This window comes from Erinaceus europaeus, chromosome 12 (genome assembly GCF_950295315.1).
Source record: "Erinaceus europaeus chromosome 12, mEriEur2.1, whole genome shotgun sequence".
Lineage (NCBI taxonomy): Eukaryota > Metazoa > Chordata > Mammalia > Eulipotyphla > Erinaceidae > Erinaceus > Erinaceus europaeus.
Genome location: NC_080173.1, coordinates 33955850 through 33976529, shown reverse-complemented (window position 1 = coordinate 33976529; position 20680 = coordinate 33955850). Strand labels below are relative to the sequence as shown.

General features: G+C 42.1%; 1 protein-coding gene across 11 annotated transcripts in view; it reads right to left on the bottom strand.

Moving 5' to 3' along the window:
- Positions 1–20680, bottom strand: part of ARHGEF3 (Rho guanine nucleotide exchange factor 3) — a 337446-nt gene that overhangs the window by 34357 nt on the left and 282409 nt on the right. For 7 of the 11 annotated variants that reach the window (XM_060203100.1, XM_060203099.1, XM_060203097.1 and 4 more), the window contains 2 exons: positions 17511–17618; positions 3754–3924 (listed from right to left, as the gene is read on the bottom strand). In XM_060203100.1, coding sequence (XP_060059083.1) covers positions 3754–3924; positions 17511–17618 — 279 coding nt within the window. Of the gene's footprint in view, positions 1–3753; positions 3925–17510; positions 17619–18504; positions 18689–20680 lie in introns of those variants that run through there. The other 4 variants (XM_060203098.1, XM_060203102.1, XM_060203103.1 and 1 more) reach the window with 2 other exon arrangements.

Here is a 20680-nt window from a genome sequence, read left to right as displayed (position 1 = left end):
ATTCAGATCAGGTACTAGACAGGGCTGCCCACTATCACCATTACTATTCAACATAGTGTTGGAAGCTCTTGCCATAACAATCAGGCAGGAGCAAGGAATTCAAGGGATACAGATTGGAAGAGAAGAAGTCAAACTCTCCTTATTTGCAGATGACATGATAGTATGCATGGAAAAACCTAAGGAATCCAGCAAGAAGCTTTTGGAAATCATCAGGCAATACAGTAAGGTGTCAGGCTATAAAATTAACATTCAAAAGTCAGTGGCATTCCTCTATGCAAACACTAAGTTAGAAGAAATTGAAATCCAGAAATCAATTCCTTTTACTATAGCAACAAAAACAATAAAATATCTAGGAGTAAACCTAACCAAAGAAGTGAAAGACTTGTATACTGAAAATTATGAGTCACTACTCAAAGAAATTGAAAAAGACACAAAGAAGTGGAAAGATATTTCATGTTCATGGGTTGGAAGAATTAACATCATCAAAATGAATATACTACCCAGAGCTATCTACAAATTTAATGCTATCCCCATCAAGATCCCAAGCACATTTTTTAGGAGAATAGAACAAATGCTACAAATGTTTATCTGGAACCAGAAAAGACCTAGAATTGCCAAAACAATCTTGAGAAAAAAGAACAGAACCAGAGGCATCGCACTCCCAGATTTCAAACTGTATTATAGGGCCATTGTCATCAAAACTGCTTGGTACTGGAACATGAATAGACACACTGACCAGTGGAATAGAATTGAGAGTCCAGAAGTGAAGCCCCACAAGTATGGACTTCTAATCTTTGACAAAGGTGCCCAGACTATTAAATGGGGAAAGCAGAGTCTCTTCAACAAATGGTGTTGGAAACAATGGGTTGAAACATGCAGAAGAATGAAACTGAACCACTGTATTTCACCAAATACAAATATAAATTCCAAGTGAATCAAGGACTTGGATGCTGGACCACAAACTATCAGATACTTAGAGGAAAATATTGGCAGAACTCTTTTCTGCATCAATTTTAAAGACATCTTCAATGAAATGAATCCAATTACAAAGAAGACTAAGGCAAGTATAAACCTATAGGACTACATCAAATTCAAAAGCTTCTTCACAGCAAAAGAAACCACTACCCAAACCAAGAGACCTCTCACACAATGGGAGAAGATCTTTACATGCCATACATCAGATAAGAGTTTAATAACCAACATACATAAAGAGCTTGCCAAACTCAACAACAAGCTAACAAATAACCCCATCCAAAAATGGGGGGAGGACATGGACAGAATATTGACCACAGAAGAGATCCAAAAGGCCGAGAAACACATGAAAAAATGCTCCAAGTGTCTGATTGTCAGAGAAGTGCAAATAAAGACAACAATGAGATACCACTTCACTCCTGTGAGAATGTCATACATCAGAAAAGCAGCAAATGCTGGAGAGGTTGTGGGGTCAAAGGAACCCTCCTACACTGCTGGTGGGAATGTAAATTGGTCCAACCTCTGTGGAGATCAGTCTGGAGAACTCTCAGAAGGCTAGAAATGGACCTACCCTATGATCCTGCAATTCCTCTCCTGGGGATATATCCTAAGGAACCCACCACATCCATCCAAAAAGATCTGTGTACACATATGTTCTTGGCAGCACAATTTGTGATAGCCAAAACCTGGAAGCAACCCAGGTGTTCAACAACAGATGAGTGGCTGAGCAAGTTGTGGTATATATACACAATGGAATACTACTCAGCTGTAAAAAATGGTGACTTCAGCGTTTTCAGCCGATCTTGGATGAAGCTTGAAAAATTCATGTTAAGTGAAATAAGTCAGAAACAGAAGGATGAATATGGGATGATCTCACTCTCAGGCAGAAGTTGAAAAACAGGATCAGAAAAGAAAACACAAGTAGAACTTGAAATGGAATTGGCATATCGCACCAAAGTAAAAGACTCTGGGGTGCGTGTTTGGGGAGAACACAGGTCCATGAAGGATGATAAAGGACCTAGTGGGGGTTGTATTGTTATATGGGAAACTGGGGAATGTTATGCATGTACAAACTGTTGTATTTACTGTTGAATGTAAAACATTAATTCCCCAATAAAGAAATAAAGAAAAAAAAAGAAACGGAGAGAGGTGGGGAAGACAGAGAGGGAAAGAGAAAGATAGACACCTGAAGACGTGCTTCACCACCTGTGAAGTGACTCCCCTGCAGGTGGGGAGCTAGGGGCTCAAACCAGGATCCTTATGCCAGTACTTGCATTTTGTGCCACGTGCACTTAACCTGCTGCGCTACCGCCCGACTCTCGTACCTCCTTCTTTCTTTACCTATACCCCCTCCAAGGATGAAGCAATGTCACCAGTTACCTGAGTACTTTGCTTTATTTACTTACACACACTCATACATGCGCACTTCTCAGCTCTTGTGTTTCAGAAGTTACAGTGTTCCATGCCTGGATATTCATTATTTAATCATTCCTTGTGAATTGGGGATCAGGTTATGCCTAGCACTATTACAAGTATGACTGTGAGGAATAGCCTTGCACATACATCTTTACATCTGTGTACTAGTGGGCCTACAAGACAAATTCTAAGAATCAAAGTAAAAAACAAAAATCTAAAAACTCACAATGTTTAGCTCTCCATTAAAGGGGTGATCCTAAGGACTTTATTAGATGATATACATCTGAAGTGCTTGGCAGAGACTGGCACATAGTAAAGTCTCTACATAGAGTGTACACAGTTAACTAGGACTCCTGAATACAGAAAATGTGCAGAGAATGAAATTAACTACACCTCATAGAAAAGTTTCCCACAAGACTGAAACACCCAACCAAAATTTCATAAGAACATTAGAACATTCTAGAAGTTACTATTAACATGTTATTGTGGCTAGGGAAGTGGTTTGTATTATGTGAAGTTCTGGGTTTGGCCCCCAACACTGTATATGCCAGAGTAGAGCCATGGTCTCTCTCTTTCTTATAAGATCAAAAAAATATTATAAAAACTAAAAGTAAATAAACATTACTAAAGTGATTTTTTAAAAGATTTGTTTTTTTTATTATTCATTAATGAGAGAGGAGGAGGGGAGAGAGAACCAGAGGATCACTCTGGAAAAAGTGATGTTGGGGATTGAACACAGGACCCCATGCTCCAGAGTCCAGTGTCTTAACCACATTGCACCACCTCTCAGGACACTAGTGATTATTTTTGTGATCTCAGAACCCTACCCTAAACCACTTCTTGATTTATCTTCTTGTAAATTTAAGATTTTCAAACTTTGGGTTTTTAAAAAATACTTATTTATCCCCTTTTGTTGCCCTTGTTGTTTTATTGTTGTAGTTATTGTTGTTGTTACTGATGTCGTCGTTGTTGGATAGGATAGAGAGAAATGGAGAGAGGAGGGGAAGACAGAGAGAAAGATAGACACCTGCAGTCCTGCTTCAATGCTTGTGAAGCAATTCACCTGCATGTGGGGAGCTGGGGGCTCCAACCAGGATCCTTGTACTGGTCCTTGAGCTTTGTGCCACCTGTCCTTAACCTGCTGTGCTACTGCCCAACTCCCTACTTTGGGTTTTTTGTTTGTTTTGTTTTCCTGTGGTGAGTTCACACCCTTCACCCCTAGCTAGATGCTGAATTCTCAGTTCCTTCCATAATAACTGATACCCCATTTGTCCATCTACAAATGCAGTGAAGAACTAATCTGGAGATGGGGTGCAGACCCTACCTGTGCCTGACACACAACAGCTCCCCAGACCCCAAGCCTACCTCCTGACGTTTGATCTCCTTGGACGTGAGCACCTGATTGACACAGACATCGAAGGTCTCACTCCACAACTTGCTATCCCTCCGCTTTGTGCTGGATGAGGAGGCATTTCTGGACCAGGGCCGGGGGTTGAGAATGTCAGGACGGCTCTCACTGCGGAAGCTAATGGAGCGCTGCACAAAGAGAAAAACAAGGTGTCACAGTGGGTCTTTTGAGCATCTTCCATGGAAGGAAATATGTCAGACATTGACAAAGAAATGAGGAAGTGCCACGGGTCTTTGGTAATTGGGCCATTGGTGAGCCTACATGCTAAGGTGAATGTAGCAAGAAGGTATCATCATACAAGCTCTGGGAGATCTAGATACCAAATGCACATGAATATCAGTGAATTTCAGGCCAAACTCAAGTGCAAAGCAGCTTAAAGACAAACAAAGGGCTCTATCCCCCCCCCCCCCCCCCAGTGAACATCTCCTCTCTTTAGAAGAATAAGGGTTAATGGTAACAGATGCCCTTTAAAAACAAGTGACCAAGGTTGGGGAGACAAGACAATGTTAATGCTAAAGAATTTCATACCTGAGGCTCCAAAGTTCCAGCTTCAGTCCCCCATAACCACACTGAACAGTATTCTGATGTTTTTCTCTCTCTGTATCTCTGTATCTCTCTCTCTTTCTCATTTACCTAAAACAAAGACTTTTTTTTTTTCTCTAGGGTTATCACTGGAGCTCCGTGCTCCTGGAGGCCATTCTTCCCATTTCATTACCCATGTTGCTGTTGTTATTGCTGCCACTGCCATTGTTGTTAGATAGGACAGAGAGAAATCAAGAGAGGAAGGAAAACAGAGAGAAGGAGAGAAAGATAGACACCTGCAGACCTACTTCCCTGCCTGTGAAGTGACCCTCCTGCAGGTGGGGATCTGGATACCCAGACCCCTGAGCTGGTCCTTGCACATTGTGCCATGCATGCCCAACCCACTGTGTTTAAGCCTGTCCCCAAAAAAATTATTTAAAAATTTCCCAGCATACCTACTTTCCTTCTTTATATATTTTGGCAGAGCTGGGCCCTTATGCATACATGATTTCACCACTCTATGTTGCTGCTTTTTCATTCTGAGAAAGAGAGGATGAGATCTAACACTAAGCTTCCTCTGGTGCTATAACAGCTCCTATGTGGTGCCATGGTTCTACCCTTGGTCTCAGGCATGCTAAGATATGTGCCCTATCTGGTAAGTTCTTTGGCTTTCCTCTTTCCAGGAAGAGAAACTCTCATTATTCTTGGGTATTCCATATAGGTTCTTCCCCCATGCCAGACCAACCACACAACTCTACCCTGATTCAGGGAGGACATGATACCCCAAAAAGTGTTGCATCGTTCACTAGGAAAAGAGTGAAAGAACCTTTTCCCTTTTAGGAACATGAGTTCAGAAGAGAACATAAGTAGGCATCTCTCTCAGCAACTCTTTCTGAATACATGGAAGACTGTCTTCTCTAGGCTCTAGGAAAGAGTAAAGGGACAAACATAATGACAGATGGAGTCAGATGATGATGAAGGGAAGAAGAGAAGGAGCAAGTTTCATCAAACTGTTTAAGCCTTGGATCCTACTGTGCTTAAAGATAGGAAGAAGGTCCTTAGCCTAAGGACTACTAGACTCTTCTTTCTGTTTTATTAACCTCAGTAGAGCTTCTGTCAACTTGAAAAATACCAACTAACATGCATGCTGAACACCATCCTAGGAAGAAATAATGCCTGTCCTTTAAGAATTCTCCCCACTTCCCTTTTTGAAAGTGATGTACACTAACTTTAAATTTTCACAGCTACATAAAAATATAAAGTTTAGTACACACCCTCCCATTTTTTCATGTCTGTTTCTCAAAAACAATGGCTATTAGGTTTGCTCTAGATCTTTCCAAACTTTAACCATGAATTTGTTAACATCCACAGAAAACAAATCTGTCCATGTCAACATATAAAATTCACTCCTAGATGCATTGACACAAAACTGACATTACATTAAAAGACATAATTTTAAAAGTGAATAATTCAGTGGCATTAGTGTATTCATAATCTTGTGAAACTGTCACTTCTCTCTAGTTACCATACATTTTCATCATTCCAGAGTCAATCTTTTTAACAACCTCCAAGTTAGTGTCCTGGTGTCTGGCTAGACCACAGTAGTTTAATCATCCCACCCGATAAACACTGAAGTTGTTTCCTATTGTCTGCCTATTACTGAAAGGGTCTTAGTGAACAGTATGCATGTGTGTATGTGCATTGGTTTTTTCTTTTCATTTTCTCCCTCTTTCCTCTTTCTTTTTTATTTAAATGAGAAAGGGATAAAAAGAGAAGCAGAAAGAGAGAGAGAGAGAGAGAGAGAAAAGAAGGAGGAGAAGAGGAAGAAGAAGAGGAAGAGGAGGAAGAAGAAGAAGAGGAAGAGGAAGAGGAAGAAGAGGAAGAGGAAGAGGAAGAAGAAGGAGATGTCAGTGGTGCTAGGGAATGAATATGGGACCTTGGAGATGCAGGCAAGAGAGTCTTTTGCATAACCCTTATGCCGTATTTCTTTCCCTCCTTCCTTTCTTCCTTTTCTTTCTTTTAGACAGTGCCCAGGTAGTGTTCATGTGTGAGCTCACTGTTCCAAGCTCTTATTGTTCAGCCTTGCCACCACTAACATTTTGGGTCAGAAAATTCTTTCTTGTCCTGTGCGTGGTAGGAGGCTTAACAGTAGTAGCCTTACCTCTTAACACTAGATGCCAATAGTATCTCCAACCCCAGTTGTGACAAGTGACATATCCTCAGGCATTGCCACACAAACCCTGTGGTGTGAAACCCTGGTTCTGGGCGAGGAGAAGAGACTGGCCTGAAAGTGAAGAACCCACCCTGGGAGGGGCTTCATGAGAGGAGACACATGGACATCGATCCCCAGCTGTGGGAGGTCCTGGCCTGGAATAAAAAATATTCCAGCACAAGTGTGAGTTTCCATGAAGGAATATGCACTAGTAAATGAGTCAAAAGCCTTATGTCCCTAATTACTGGCAGCTAAAATAACAATGACCACAACATACACAGATAATGCAGCTCTGGGAGGTGAGTGGCCCTGCAGGTGCCTGAGCTAGGTATGTGGAAAGGATGCCGCAAAGGGGACTGTCGGGTGGGAACAGAGGGTCCCTCTCTACATGTCAGAGGAAATGTAAACCCAGCAGGTTCTGCATGATGGAACAGATTTGATTTGTTAATGCCACCTGTTCAGCAGGGTGCTCCCTAGCCCTTTTATAAAAACAGAAGGTTTTTATAGCCAAAAATAACATGCTCCAATAAAAATAATTCAAGCCAGGGAAATTTCTCTGCATTTACCATTGCTTTTTTTTGTAGCAGATGGTTTATTATTAAATGGACTGGAGGTGAGAGTGATACTGTAAAAGGAAAATAGTTTCCACGTTGCTACTGCAACCATTAAATCAAAATGTACAGTGATTATAAAATTTTCTCTAACAGCCTCCTGGATAGGTCAGTCACATATAACTAGACCAGAGCGATTAATATAAACTGAGAAATAACACTTCCTAGCTGTGTGATTTCCATCACATTTGACCTTAACCCTGATTCTGGGAGAGATACTGGGCAGGTTGTCACATGTTGCCTCCATTAAATAAATAAGGAATCTAAGTACTAGAGCATTAAGTGACTGGTACAAGGTGAGTGATAGAATAGGATGTAAGCCCCATCTCTCAAGTAGAAAACATAGGTCAAGAACACAGGTTTTGGAGTAAAATAAAAATGGCTTCAAGACAATTCAATCATTGAGGGACCTTGGAAGATGTTTCTGGATTTCAGTTTCATTATCTGTAAAATGAGCATGGTAATACGTACTCATAAAATTACAGAAGATAAAGACAAAGAAAGATAAAGATAAAAAAAAGTCAAGGGCGGGGCCAGGCAATGGTCCACCTGGTTAAGTGCACACAATACAATATGCAAGGACCCAGGTTTCTCTCCCTCTTAATCTCCCCCTCCCCTCTCAATTTCTCTTTGCCTCTACCCAAAATAAAGAAATGAAGATTAAAAAAAAAAAAGTCCAAGGGCTTAACCAGTAGGAAATGGATACTATCTATTACTGTTACAGTATCATTGACTCCATTAGACCATTAATGTTTGCTTATGTTTGTTTTCATTCATTAGTCAACAGCAGACACCTCTGAATAACTTAAATTGAATATTTTATTGCTGGGCCTCCATCAGGATAACTTACAGGGGTAGAAATCCCACCAGTGACATAGTACTATTTATAAATACCAAAGATCTGGAATCTGTCTAAAATGCTGAACAGAGGGATCTGGTAAATAAATTACATTGTGGGTTGGGTGGAAGTGCACCTGGTAGAGTGCATATGTCACTACGGACAAGGACCCAACTTCAATTGTTTGTGTCCCATCTGCAGGGAGGAAGCTTCACAAGTGCTGTGCTGCAAATGTTTTTCCTTTCCTTTTCTCTCTCTCTCTCTCTTCCTCCATTTATGCATAGGTACTAAGCCCTAGAAATAATCCTGATGGCAGAAAGAATAAGGCCCCTGAAAAATATATAATTGCATGAAAATACATACAAGATCATTTTTTCAGAATAGAATAACATTTTAATAATAACAGAGTAATAGAATGACAAGAATAACAACAAAAATAACAGCAGTGAAAAATAACAATAACAGGTGCTAATTATAGATGTTTTACCATACCCCAGACATGATGTTAAGGGCAACAGACAGGGCAAGGTAAAGAATACAAAATATTGCAAATGGAGAATGAAATAAGCCATTGTAAGGAAGAGCTGTTGATGAATGATGCATTAGTCTACTTGGACAGCCATAACAAAATGCTATAGCTGAGAGCACTAAAGAACAGATTTATTTTTGCATACTCCTGGGAGTTAGAAGCCCACAATCAAGGTGCCATCAGAGCTGGATTCTAATGAGGCCTATCTTCCTGAGTTATTATTTTTTTTTCTTTTAGGGTTATTGCTGGGGCTCAGTGCCTGCACTATGAATCCACTGCTCCTGGAGGTTATTATTTCCCTTTTGCTGCCCTTGTTTATTGTTATTGTTATTATTGCTGTCATTGTTGGATAGGACAGAGAGAAATCTAGAGAGGAGGGGGAGACAGAGAAGGGGAGAGAAAGAGACACCTGCAGACCTGCTTCACCACCTGTGAAGCAACCCCCTGCAGGTGGGGAGTCAGGGTTCGAACGGGGATCCTTAGCAGGTTCTTGTACTTTGTGCTGTGTGCGCGTAACCCACTATGCTACCTCCCAGCTCCTTCCTGAGTGTCCCCTGTATGATATATCTTTTTGGAGAGAGGGAGAGAGAGCACAAACAACCACACTGGTGTCTCTTCCTCTTGTTAAAAGGATAGAAAATCACATTAGAATCACCCTGTTATGATTTCATTTAATCATAATCACCCCCCCCCCAACCCAAAAGGTCTTACTTTGAAGTATAGACAGTTGGGGCATTTAGGGCTTCAATATAAGAATGGAAGGCACAGTTCATTCCATAACAAATGGGAACACTGAAGACAACATTTGAAGCCAAATGACTCTAACAAAGAAATCTGCTGATAGGAAAACTGGTTTTGTTTGCTTGGTCTGCACAGTGTTTAATAAGTGGAAAGAGACTGGTCATCAATGCTGCATTTTTAATTTTTAGCTTGTTTGGAAAAATAAAAGTTCTGGAACTCCTGAACTTGCTTTCCTTAACTGCAACAGCTGACTGCTTGAAGCTTTGCATAGCCACCAAATTCACTTTTTTTTTCCCCCAAATTCCCCACCACTGCCTATTTTGCAGACTTAAAATTAATCATCTAAAGCTTTAGGTATGAGATGACCTCCAAATTCAGAATTATTTTAGACTTTAGAGAGGTAACACACACACTCTCTCTATCGATATATATGTATCTATCATATCTGGACAGTGGCACACTTGGTTGTTCAACCCCCCATTCCCCATCTACAGGGGGAAGCCTCAAGAGTGGTCAAGTAAGTCTGCAGGTATGTTTCTTTCTCTCTTCCTTTCTTCTCTCAATTTCCTTTTTAAAAATTTATTTATTTATTTTTATTTATAAAAAGGAAACAGCTATTGTCCTATCAAATTTTGGGGGGGCAAGCCACTAGGAGTGGTGGATCGGCTGTGTAGGCACTGAGTCCTAGTGATAACCCTGTGGGCTGGGGGTGAGGGGGATACACACACACACACACACACACACACTCCATTACTTTATATCCCCAGTGCAGTCTAGAGTAATACTTTCATAATCAATCAACTAATATTTTTCCAGTAAAATATATGAATATTTATACTAAATGAGAGAATTGAAGACTTTAAGTTGCCTCTCATCTGTTTCACTCAGGTTTTATTGCCAAAGATGATGAGGTCAGGACAGGTTTAGCCACAGTGATTTAGGGCAAATTTATAGTGCCCACAACCTCTGGGATGTGGAAATTTCAGGTAAGGGGTGAGAGCTGTGTTTGCTACCAGCCTGTGTTTTGTTTTGTTTTTTATAATTTTATTTCTTTATTGGGGGGAGTAATCGTTTAGAGTTGGCAGTAAAATACAATAGTTTGCACATGCATAACATTTCTCAGTTTTCCACATAACAATTCAACCCCACTAGGTCTTCCACTGCCATCATGTTCCAGGACCTGAGCCCCACCTCCAGAGTCTTTTACTTTGGTGCAAGGATAATTTTATATTGTTAACACAAAAGCAAATTATGGCTGGGGAAATTAGCTCAGCTGGAAGAGCATCAGACTTTCATGTCTGAGACTCCTGGTTTTATCTATTTCAATGCCATATATATGGAGTGGTGCTCTGGCTTGTCTCTGTCTCATGTGAATCAGTCTCTCATATGTAATGAATAAAACATTTTTAGCGGTCTGAGAGGTGGTGCAGTGGATAAAGTGTTGGATTTTCAAGCATGAAGTCCTGAGTTTGATCCTCAGCAGCACATGTACCAGAGTGATGTCTGGTTCTCTTTCTTTCTTTTTTCTATCTCTCTCATTAATTAATAAATACAATATATTTAAAATTACAAAAAGCAAATTAAAATAATTATAAAGTATAGTTATTAGTTTATTGTTTAAAATATATACACATCAGACACATTTGGTAAAGGGAAAGTTGCCTGAGTAGATCACAAAATGTTATTAAAAGTTGTTGTTGGGATTCAGGCAGTAGCCTGTTAAGCACACGTGGTGCAGAGCGCAAGGACAGTGTAAGGATCCTGGTTCCAGCCCCTGGCTCCCCACCTGCAGGGGAGTTGCTTCACAGGCAGTGAAGCAGGTCTATCTTTCTCTCCCCCTCTTTGTCTTCCCCTCCTCTCTCTATTTCTCTCTGTCCTATCTAACAATGACAGCATCAATAACAACAACAATAATAATTACAATAATAAAAAACAAGAGGAACAAAAGGGAAAAAAAATAAATATTTTAAAAAGTTGTTGGTGATGGGGATATGGAATTACAAATGAATTCTATTATTTTCTATGTTTCTCTAATTTTTTTTTTTCCTCCAGGGTTATTGCTGGGCTCGGTGCCTGCACCATGAATCCACCGCTCCTGGAGGCCACTTTTCCCCCTTTCTGTTGCCCTAGTTGTTGCAGCCTCGTTGCGGTTATCATTGCCATTGTTGACCGTTGCTTTGTTGTTGGATAGGACAGAGAGAAATGGAGAGAGGAGGGGAAGACAGAGAGAGAGGGGGAGAGAAAGACAGACACCTGCAGACCTGCTTCACCGCCCGTGAAGCGACTCCCCTTCAGGTGGAGAGCTGGGGGCTCGAACCGAGATCCTTACGCCGGTCCCTGAGCTTTGCGCCACGTGCGCTTAACCCACTACGCCACCGCCCGACCCCTGTTTCTCTAATTTTTTAAAAAATTAGTTATATAATCAGAAAAGAAATCACAATGACACTTAAAATCTGACATATGTCATCAAAAGACATTCAACATAATTACTTAGCAATATAAAAAGATTTTCTGTCTAAATATTCATTAACAGGAGACTAGTTATGCAAAATAAAGCACATCAATGTAATGGAATAATATATACTCTTCTACTCAGATCGTATTAAAAACAACTGTAATATAATAATTCCCTTCAGCCAGACAATATAATTCTTATGCAGCTAAGTGCTAGGATGAAAACAAAAGAGGGACTAAAACAAACTGGGAAACACACACACACACACACACACACACACACACACACACACACACACACGACAATACAATTTCTATAAAAAAAGTATTAAAAGGAGTTGGGAGATAGCTCACCCAAAAGAGTGCACACTTTACTATGTTTTGGGGACCCAGGTTCAAGCCCCAGCACCACATGGGGACACCATATACAGCATGAGGAAGAGAAGCTTTATGGATACTAGAGCGATGCTGTGGTGTTTCTCCTCTTTTTGGTCTTCCCCCCATCCCACCCCCATATGAAATTAAGAGAAAAAAAAGAGAATCTGTTGAGAGCAGTGGAATCAAGCAAGCAGGAAGCCATTCACCAAAATAAAATAAAAAGATTTTTAAGGTATTAAAAACAAATAGGCAGAAGCCAGGTGGTGGCACACCAGGTTAATTGCACAAAGTAGGAAGTGTAAGGATCCATGCAAGGATCCTGGTTGGAGCCCCCAGCTCCCCACCTGCAGGGGGTTGCTTCATAAGCAGTGAAGCATGTCTGCAGGTATTTTTCACTCTCCATCTTTATCTCCTCCTCCCTTCTCAGTTTCTCTCTATCTTATCCAGTGTGTGTGTGTGTGTGTGTGTGTGTGTGGGAGGCCACTAGGAACAGTGGCTTTATAGAGTAGGCACTGAAACCCAGCAATAACCTGGGGCAAAAAAATGAAAAAATAAAAATACAAGGGATCTTTTACTTTAATAAAGGTGCAATTTCCCCAAGAGGCTCTAACATTCATCCACCTAACTACACAACTTGGATACAGGAGGCCAAACCCAATAGAGATGCAAAAGAAACTGATATTCAAATGGGAGATTTAATCCCAAACTGAGCAGATCACAGGCATAGGAGGGGGACGGGGAGGTGCTATAAGTACACCAGATTAAAGCTAGGTTGAAGTGTGCAAATCACAGCTACACTAGGATAACATGGGAAGAAAATTACTAAAATACTGACATGGGTTTTTTGGGCATAGAAACTGTGCTTATTCTTTTCTCTCTCTCCTCTGTGTTTTTCCATCATGAACAGATGCTTCTACAGTGGGAAAGTACATGCTCAAAGAGAAGGCAGTAGAATGGAGAGCACTGCAGGGCTCAGCCCACCTGCAGGAGGTGAGCTCACCTCCCTCACCCCCCTGAGGAGCAGCATGCAGGCTACTTTCAGAGCTGGGCCAGATCTGCCTCTGAGCAGGCCAGCAAAGAGATTTATAGGCCTGAGGGGACCTGGACATCTGTGCACTGGTATCCTAGCAGCACTAACCTCCTTGTCAGCAGACGACGGCTCTGACTTTCACAAATGCTGCCTTTGTGCTGGGGCCCAGGCCCCGAGTCCACATGAGGCACAAGGAAAGGAAGAGAGAACAAGTCTTACAGTGTCTGGCTGAACTGTTACTGCAAGACACTTGTGAATGGGATTTTAGCCTTTGTGGAAGAGGCTGCCTGAATCCAGTTCCCTCCTGGGTAACCAGTGCTCTATTCTCTGAAGGAGCCAGAGTTGCTGAGTGGTCCATTACTGATGAAAACACCATGCTTGGGCATTTAAGGCTAAGTCATGTTTTCTCTTCTTATTAGAGGAACCCAACATGAGAGACATAGCTGAATATCCACTGAGAACGATGAGTTCACCTTTCCACTGTCGTCTTCCTCCCCTCTTAGGATGGACACCAAGCCCACTTGGAGATAAAATGGGGAAAGGATGTGATGCCAGCACACTGAGAATCCCTCTGAGGCCTCTCCCTCAACCCCTTGCTTCCCTACTCCACAGGTCATATTAAGTATCTTGTTCCATGTTAACTGGTGAAGGAGACAGTAAAGTCATGAGGTCATAACTGGTATGCTAGGACTGGAAACACTTATGTAGAAACTTGTTTTGCAATGTGCCAAGAAGATATCTGGAATGGGGGTAGGGATAGTGCAAGATAGCCTCTCCATGCTTGGCAACAAGCAGGGAGGTCACACTGCACACAACCTCACCTCATGAGCATGTTTCCATTCACTGAACTCTCTCCCCAAGGACATACTCAGGATACAAGCAGATCATTCAGGTTCTCTGTGTTTGTGTGCATAGTCATTATGAATAAACATCCTGTGTCCCCACCAGGTTGTTTATGTCCAACAAATGGAGCCCAGAGTGAATGACTTATCACGTCAGGGTGAAATGACAGTAGATTAAAGAACTTCAAATTGCAAAACTCAGCAAAAGATCTGATGTTCAGGAGTTGAGTGGTGATGTATCTTCCTGAGGAAGTCTCAATGAACTTGGCCTGAGAGCTCAGGGGACTGTACACGGGAAAAGAGAAGATAAATTCACTCTTCTTCACTAGATTCAAAGCCTTTCATCTGGCTCCCACAGACAATCTGAGGTTTTTATTTTATTTTTTTCCCTCTCCCCCATTCTCACACAAAGGGGATCAAGGGATAACCAGGGGCCCAGGAGCCCAAGATCCAAAAGATATAGTCAAAGCTATAGCAAAGTAGGCAATGAGGTATCACTCGGGAAAAACTCTAAGCAGAGCAGCTGAGTTGACAGAGGAGTGGACAGGGCAGGGGCTAAACACAGAAAGGGACAATGTCTGCAGGGAAGCATCAACAGCAAGAAATTCACAGGCTGTGTGTGGAGTCACAGGACATAGGTTGAAGGCTTAGGAGCAAGGACAGGTGGGGGTGCAGGGAACTCCCAATAATATCTCAAGTTGTGGATTTGAAATATAACATGTATGTACCTTGGGTTATGGTCTACAATTTTACTTCTCTCTCTCTCTCTCTCTCTCTCTCTCTCTGTCTTTCTGAGCACTGCTCAGCTCTGGGCTATGATAGTATAGGAAATTGAACCTGGGACTTTGTAGCCTCAGGCATGAGAGTCTATTTGCATAACCATTATGCCATCTATCTCTGCCCTTAGTTCACAATTTTCTTTTTTCTTTTTCCTTTTTTTTGGCCTCCTGGGCCCCTTTTGATGGGGCTTGGTGCCTGCACTACAAATCCACTGCTCCTGGAGGCCATTCTTTCCTCTTCGTTGCCCTTGTTGTTTTTCGTTGTTGTTGTTATTATAGTTGTTGTTACTGCTGTCGTTGTTGGATAGAACAGAGAGAAATCAAGAGAGGAGGGGAAGACAGAGAGGGGGAGAGAAAGATAGACACCTGCAGACCTGTGAAGCAACCCCCCTGCAGGTGGGGAGCCAGGGACTCGAGCCAGGATCCTTGAGCCGGTCCTTATGCTTAGTACTATGTGTGCTTAACCTGCTGTGCTACCACCCGACCCCTAGTTCACAATTTTCTTAATAATTCAAAGAGCCAACATAAAATGCAGTTAATTACAAGTATTTAGGTAGAAGCAGGTAGACTTCAAGTGGATTTAAGCAGCTGGGGAGGTGGCTCAGTGGATGGGGCAAAGGTTTTGCAAGCCTGAGGTCCCAGGTTTGATCTCTGGACTGCATGTGACCAGTGTGGTGCTCAGGTCTTGATCTCTCTCTCTGAAAAAGAGAGCAGACTCAAGACTACTTCTTATTAGAGTATTTTTATAACATAATCTATGAGGACTTCAGTCTGCTAGCAGATTTTCATGATTATCAAATTGGACCTAAGACTTTAGGCAAATCTTAATTTTTCACTTTAACAGTTTAATTCTATCACAAGGCAGCCAGGGAGGTGGGGCAGTCAATGGAGTGTCAAGCATGAGGTCCTGAATTCAATCTACCCCATCCACACTCTTTTCACAGCAGCACATGTGCCAGAGTGATGCTCTGTTCTCTCCCCTTCTCTCTCTCTCTCACATTAATAAATCTTTTTTAAAAAAGGAGATTTAGAACAACTATGACCATGTGCTTTATTTTAAAAAAATAATGAAAAACAGTAGCAGTATTTACTACTCAGTTAACTATTATTTACTAAATTAATGATTGCTAACTAAAGGTCTAGGCACTGTCCTCTGTAGTACTATCTTGTAATTTTTCTTTCCTCCAGGGTTATTGCTGGGAACTCAGTGCTGGCAATACAAGTCCACTGCTCCTGGTGGCCTTTCTTCTTTTTAATTGGATAGAACAGAAAGAAATTGAGAGAGGATGGGGAGGTAGACAGGGAGAGGAAAAGATAGACCCTTGCAGACCTGCTTCATAGCTTGTGAAGTATCCTCTCTGCAGCTGGGGAATGAACCTGGATCCTTGTGTAAGTCTTTGCACTTAATACTATATGCGCCTAACTGGATGTTTCAATGCCTGGTCCCCCCATCTCGTAAATCTTTACAAAGATATAGAAATGGAACTGTTAGGGGCCAGGTGGTGGCGCATCTGATTAAGTGCTCACAGCACAGTGCACAAGGACCCAGGTTCAAGCCCCTGCAGGGTGAAAGCTTCATGAGTGATGAAGTAGGGCTGCAGCTGTCTCTGTCTCTCTCCCTCTCTATCTCTCCCTTCCTTCTCAATTTCTCTGTCTCTATCCAATAATAAATAAATAAAAAGAAAAGGAACTGTTGACATCACCCCTGGTTTGCTCATTAAGTGCAAAAGCAAGGTATACAGATATTTAATCATCTGCCCAAGGTGACAAAGTCTTAGAGTGACAGAGTTGAGATCAGAACTGAGAGCTTTTGGAACCCCTGTTCTAAGCCAGGGTTCTGTAAACACCTATTACAAGGAGAGTGAACATTCTAGCTTTGATCAGCAATATTATCTCTGTAACAACCAATCAGCTCTGCTGTTGCAATTAAAAGCAGCCACAGGTTGTCCAAAAACATTAGGGCATGGCTGTGTTCTGGCAAAATGTTGCTGATAAGCACCAAAAATCGAATTTTATGTAATTTTTTTACATTATGAAACATCATTCCTCTTTTGAATTTTTTTTTTCAAAGTCACTTTAAAAAGTGAAAACCATACTTTACCTTTTGGTCATAAGGAAGCGGGGTAGACTAAATTTTTCCCCTACATGCTATAGCTTGCAAACCCTGGTCTAACCCACTAGGCTTTCCTCAGGCTATCTCCACTGTACATACAATATGGGAAATACAACTCTGGGAAAAGGCCCAACCAAAGTGACTTTTGAGGTCCTTGACCCCAGAAAACCTCATACAGCCTTTCACACCCATCCTATGCTCCCTCTTCCTCTTTATATCATTTAGGGGAGTGGAGTTTAAAAGTTTACAGAGATCTCCTTATGACAGGTGTCTGCAAAATATTCATATCCACAACTTGGTCCTTTTCCACCACCATGTACTAGGACCCTAATCCTTGTCACCCTCTCCCCTAGCTCCCTTCCTGTTTGCTTTTCCAAGAGTCCTTTAGTTTGATGCAACATACCAGACCCAGTCCAGGTTCTACTTTGTGTTTTCCCTTTCTGTTCTTGTTTCTTAAGTTCTGCCTATGAGTGAAACCATCTGGTATTCATCCTTCTCTTTGCAGCTTATCTCATTTAACACCTGTGCTTTTGCCTCCAGTAGTGAAGACTGATTCTGCTCAGTCTGAAACCAAGGGAAGTTCAGAGCAGCACAGGGCACCCCCCCCCCCCCTCTTGTGCACCACCAGATTTCCCACAAATATGGGCTCACCCTGTCCTCCTTACCTGCAGTGTTTGGCTGAAGCGCTTCAATGGTGTGGCCTTCACAGGAGGGATGAGGTTGGCTAGTGAAGTGACTCTGGATAGGGGCTTGACCCTTTTATTGCTAGGCTCCTGTAGGGTTAATACCAAAAAAAAAAAAAAAGAAAGAAAGGAATATGTCAAGGTCAGTTGTGAAAATGACATATAACTCTACTCAGTAACTCCACTACATAGTCGGGTCCATAAGCTACTGGCTGGACACTGGTCAGTGGAATGTAAACAGTGTTCCATGTCTCAAGCCAGTTATGAAGAGATAGAAATATCTGTCTTAAGGTAAGGGGTGTCCACAGAAGCAGCCCCCAGCTGTCAGCAGACAGGCAGGGAATTAACTGTTCCTTAGTCCTGACCCCTAATACCTGCTGGCTTTAACTCAGAAGTCTCCACTTAGAAGATCTTCCCTCCCCAACCCCTCCTGTAGAGAAAAGTTGCCTCAGATTTCCTATCCAATGACCTTGCTAGTCAGTTGTCTTTTGATGCTTCTGGTTTCATCTTCTTAAAAACCCTTTCTTGCCTGAAGGCACTCTCCAAACACATTTTATGTCATGAGCTTTCTAAGGCACAAAGAATATAGCCCCCCTACACACTAAATTAAAATAATTATTTTCCAAGAAGTTCTTCTATTACTGGGCTCTGGAGAAATATTTTTGCATCTGCAGCATATTTGAAAGGCATGCATTAGTATTTATAAATAGCAACCAGATAGCAAAGGAAAACGCAGAGAGAAAACCCTACCCCAGACATTGGTTTTTGTACTATATATAGTCATGTGTTCTTAAAGTCACCTTCACATAAAACATTATCTGCAAATCTGTCAGGGAGCTCAAAACAAGCTGATGGGGACAGGGGGAGATCACCCAATGTCAGCCACTATGTGGACAAGAATTACATAAATAAAACAACAGGCAGTGGGAAAGAAAGAGGTAACAGAACATTTTACCAAGACAAAAAGAACAGTTACCCTTGTCTTCCTAAGCTCCATCTGACCTGCAGAAGATGATGCACAGCACATGAAGACATCAAATTTTGATGGAAAAAGCCAAAGTTGCAAATTATGGTAAACCTCAATCATTTCATCTCCAGACGTTCACCTTTCTTTTTCAGCCATTGCTGTCAAAGTTTCGAGGGTTAAACCAAAACTTTAGACTTCCTGAGCCATCCCTGAAGAAGACTTGGAACATAGTAGGTATTTGGCAAAATCTTCCCTGGATCTGGAATTCTGAGGAACTCTCATGTCATTTGATGCCCTTATCAACCTCAGGGAGCAAAAGTCTTCTGAGCAATGAACCGAACCTTTTCCAGCATTTGAAAAAAATAAATAAATAAAGCCTAAAAGAAAAGCAGAAAACAATTCCACAGCATGGCCAGGAGTGAGCACTCAATTTCTTGAAGCAATCAGGTACTTTTCCAAGACGGAGAATGAATCCAGGCTGCTGGGTCCCTCTCCATTTCCTTGGCAAACTGCACTGAATAGACAGCAGGAGGCTCCAAACGCTGGGAAGGCTCAGCTCCAAAACGCAGAGGACAAATCTCTCAATTAGAGAGACCTCAAGTTACAACTATTTAAGTGCTGAAGACAGGGCTGCAATAGCCTTTTAGCTTCCAGGTGAACGTGCCCTTCAGGATGCTCCCTGTTTAAACTAGCAGATGTGCCCAGAGGAGGGTTTTTAAAAATACTTTTTATGTCAGCGCTGTACTACTGGAATACTGAACACACACATATACGTGCATGCACATGCACACCCACACAGCCTTTTTAACATCCCCTGAATTTCTCTAAATGGCTCCTGCTTTGGGCTAGAAATGCTCCCTCCCCCATTTATGATATAGACCACCTTTAGTGTCATTAACTGCATCGCAGCAAGTGAGGATTCCTGAGGGAGTAGGACTTGGCTGCAGATAATCCTGCATGCACCACCCATCCCAGAGATTTATGGGTCTCTTGTTTTTGCAGGTTAAAGTTGCTGGGGCACCAACCCCTTATCAGAATAAGGAGATTGTAAGGGCAATGCCCACTGGGCTGTCTTACTTTAAAAATGGGCAGGGAGTCCTGCACGCTTTGGCAGGCAAGGGAAGGGTTCAGCTCTATGCCATATACTGTGTCATCTTTTTTGAGGTTTCTGCTGACTCTGCTGCCCATTTTACACAATCCAGTCAGATGGGCAATTTCTGCATCGCTGAAAGATGGATGTACAGTGCAGGCGCCAGCCCCACTGTAGGCTGAAAGCCGTGCCGCTCCATGCAATTGGAATTAAAATGCCTTTCCGAAAGCATTCTCTACTTGGAAGTAAACATCAGGCTGCCCTCTGGCTGTCTGAACAACCAGATCAGAGACAAGGGCAGCAGGATGTGGTACTGGGATCTAGCAAAGCAGGCAGGTGCAGCTCCAAAACCAGAACACTGACAGGTTATTGGATCTGATTATGGAGCAAGCTTTAAGCTTGACCTATATGCACAAAGTATGAATTATAGTTTCTCCTTGAGGGCTTCAGAGAGAATAGATTGGAGAATTTCTTGGCTTAATTTGATTTTTTTCCCATTTAGTCAGTATGTCTCCAGCAAACATCTTACTGCTGTCTAAAAAGAGCCCTCAGGGGAAAATGTTACCAGATTCAAGTTAAATAGCTCTACAGGAGAAAAGCAGATGCAATGCCAAGGATGCTTTCAGACTTTACAGAGATGACAGAACACAACCTGCAGAGGCTTCCTCCTCTAACAACCCAGCTGCCAGATGGAGCTGGGCAAGGCCAATGCTAAGTCCAGGAAGGGCAGGAGCAGGCACCACCCCACTATGCAATTTTAAGACAGGACAGTAAGACACCTCACAGAAAGGTTTAAGAAATGAAGAAAAAGGAGTTGGGTGGTAGCGCAGTGGTTAAGCACACGTGGCAAAAAGCGCAAGGACCGGCTTACGGATCCCGGTTCGAGCCCCCAGCTCCCCAGCTGCAAGGGAGTCACTTCACGGGTGGTGAAGCAGGTCTGCAGGTGTCTATCTTTCTCTCCCTCTCTCTGTCGTCCCCTTCCTCTCTCCATTTCTCTCTGTCCTAACAACGACGACATCAATAACAACTACAACAACAACAACAAAAAAAAGGGCAACAAAAGGGAAAATAAATAAATATAAAAAATTAAAAAAA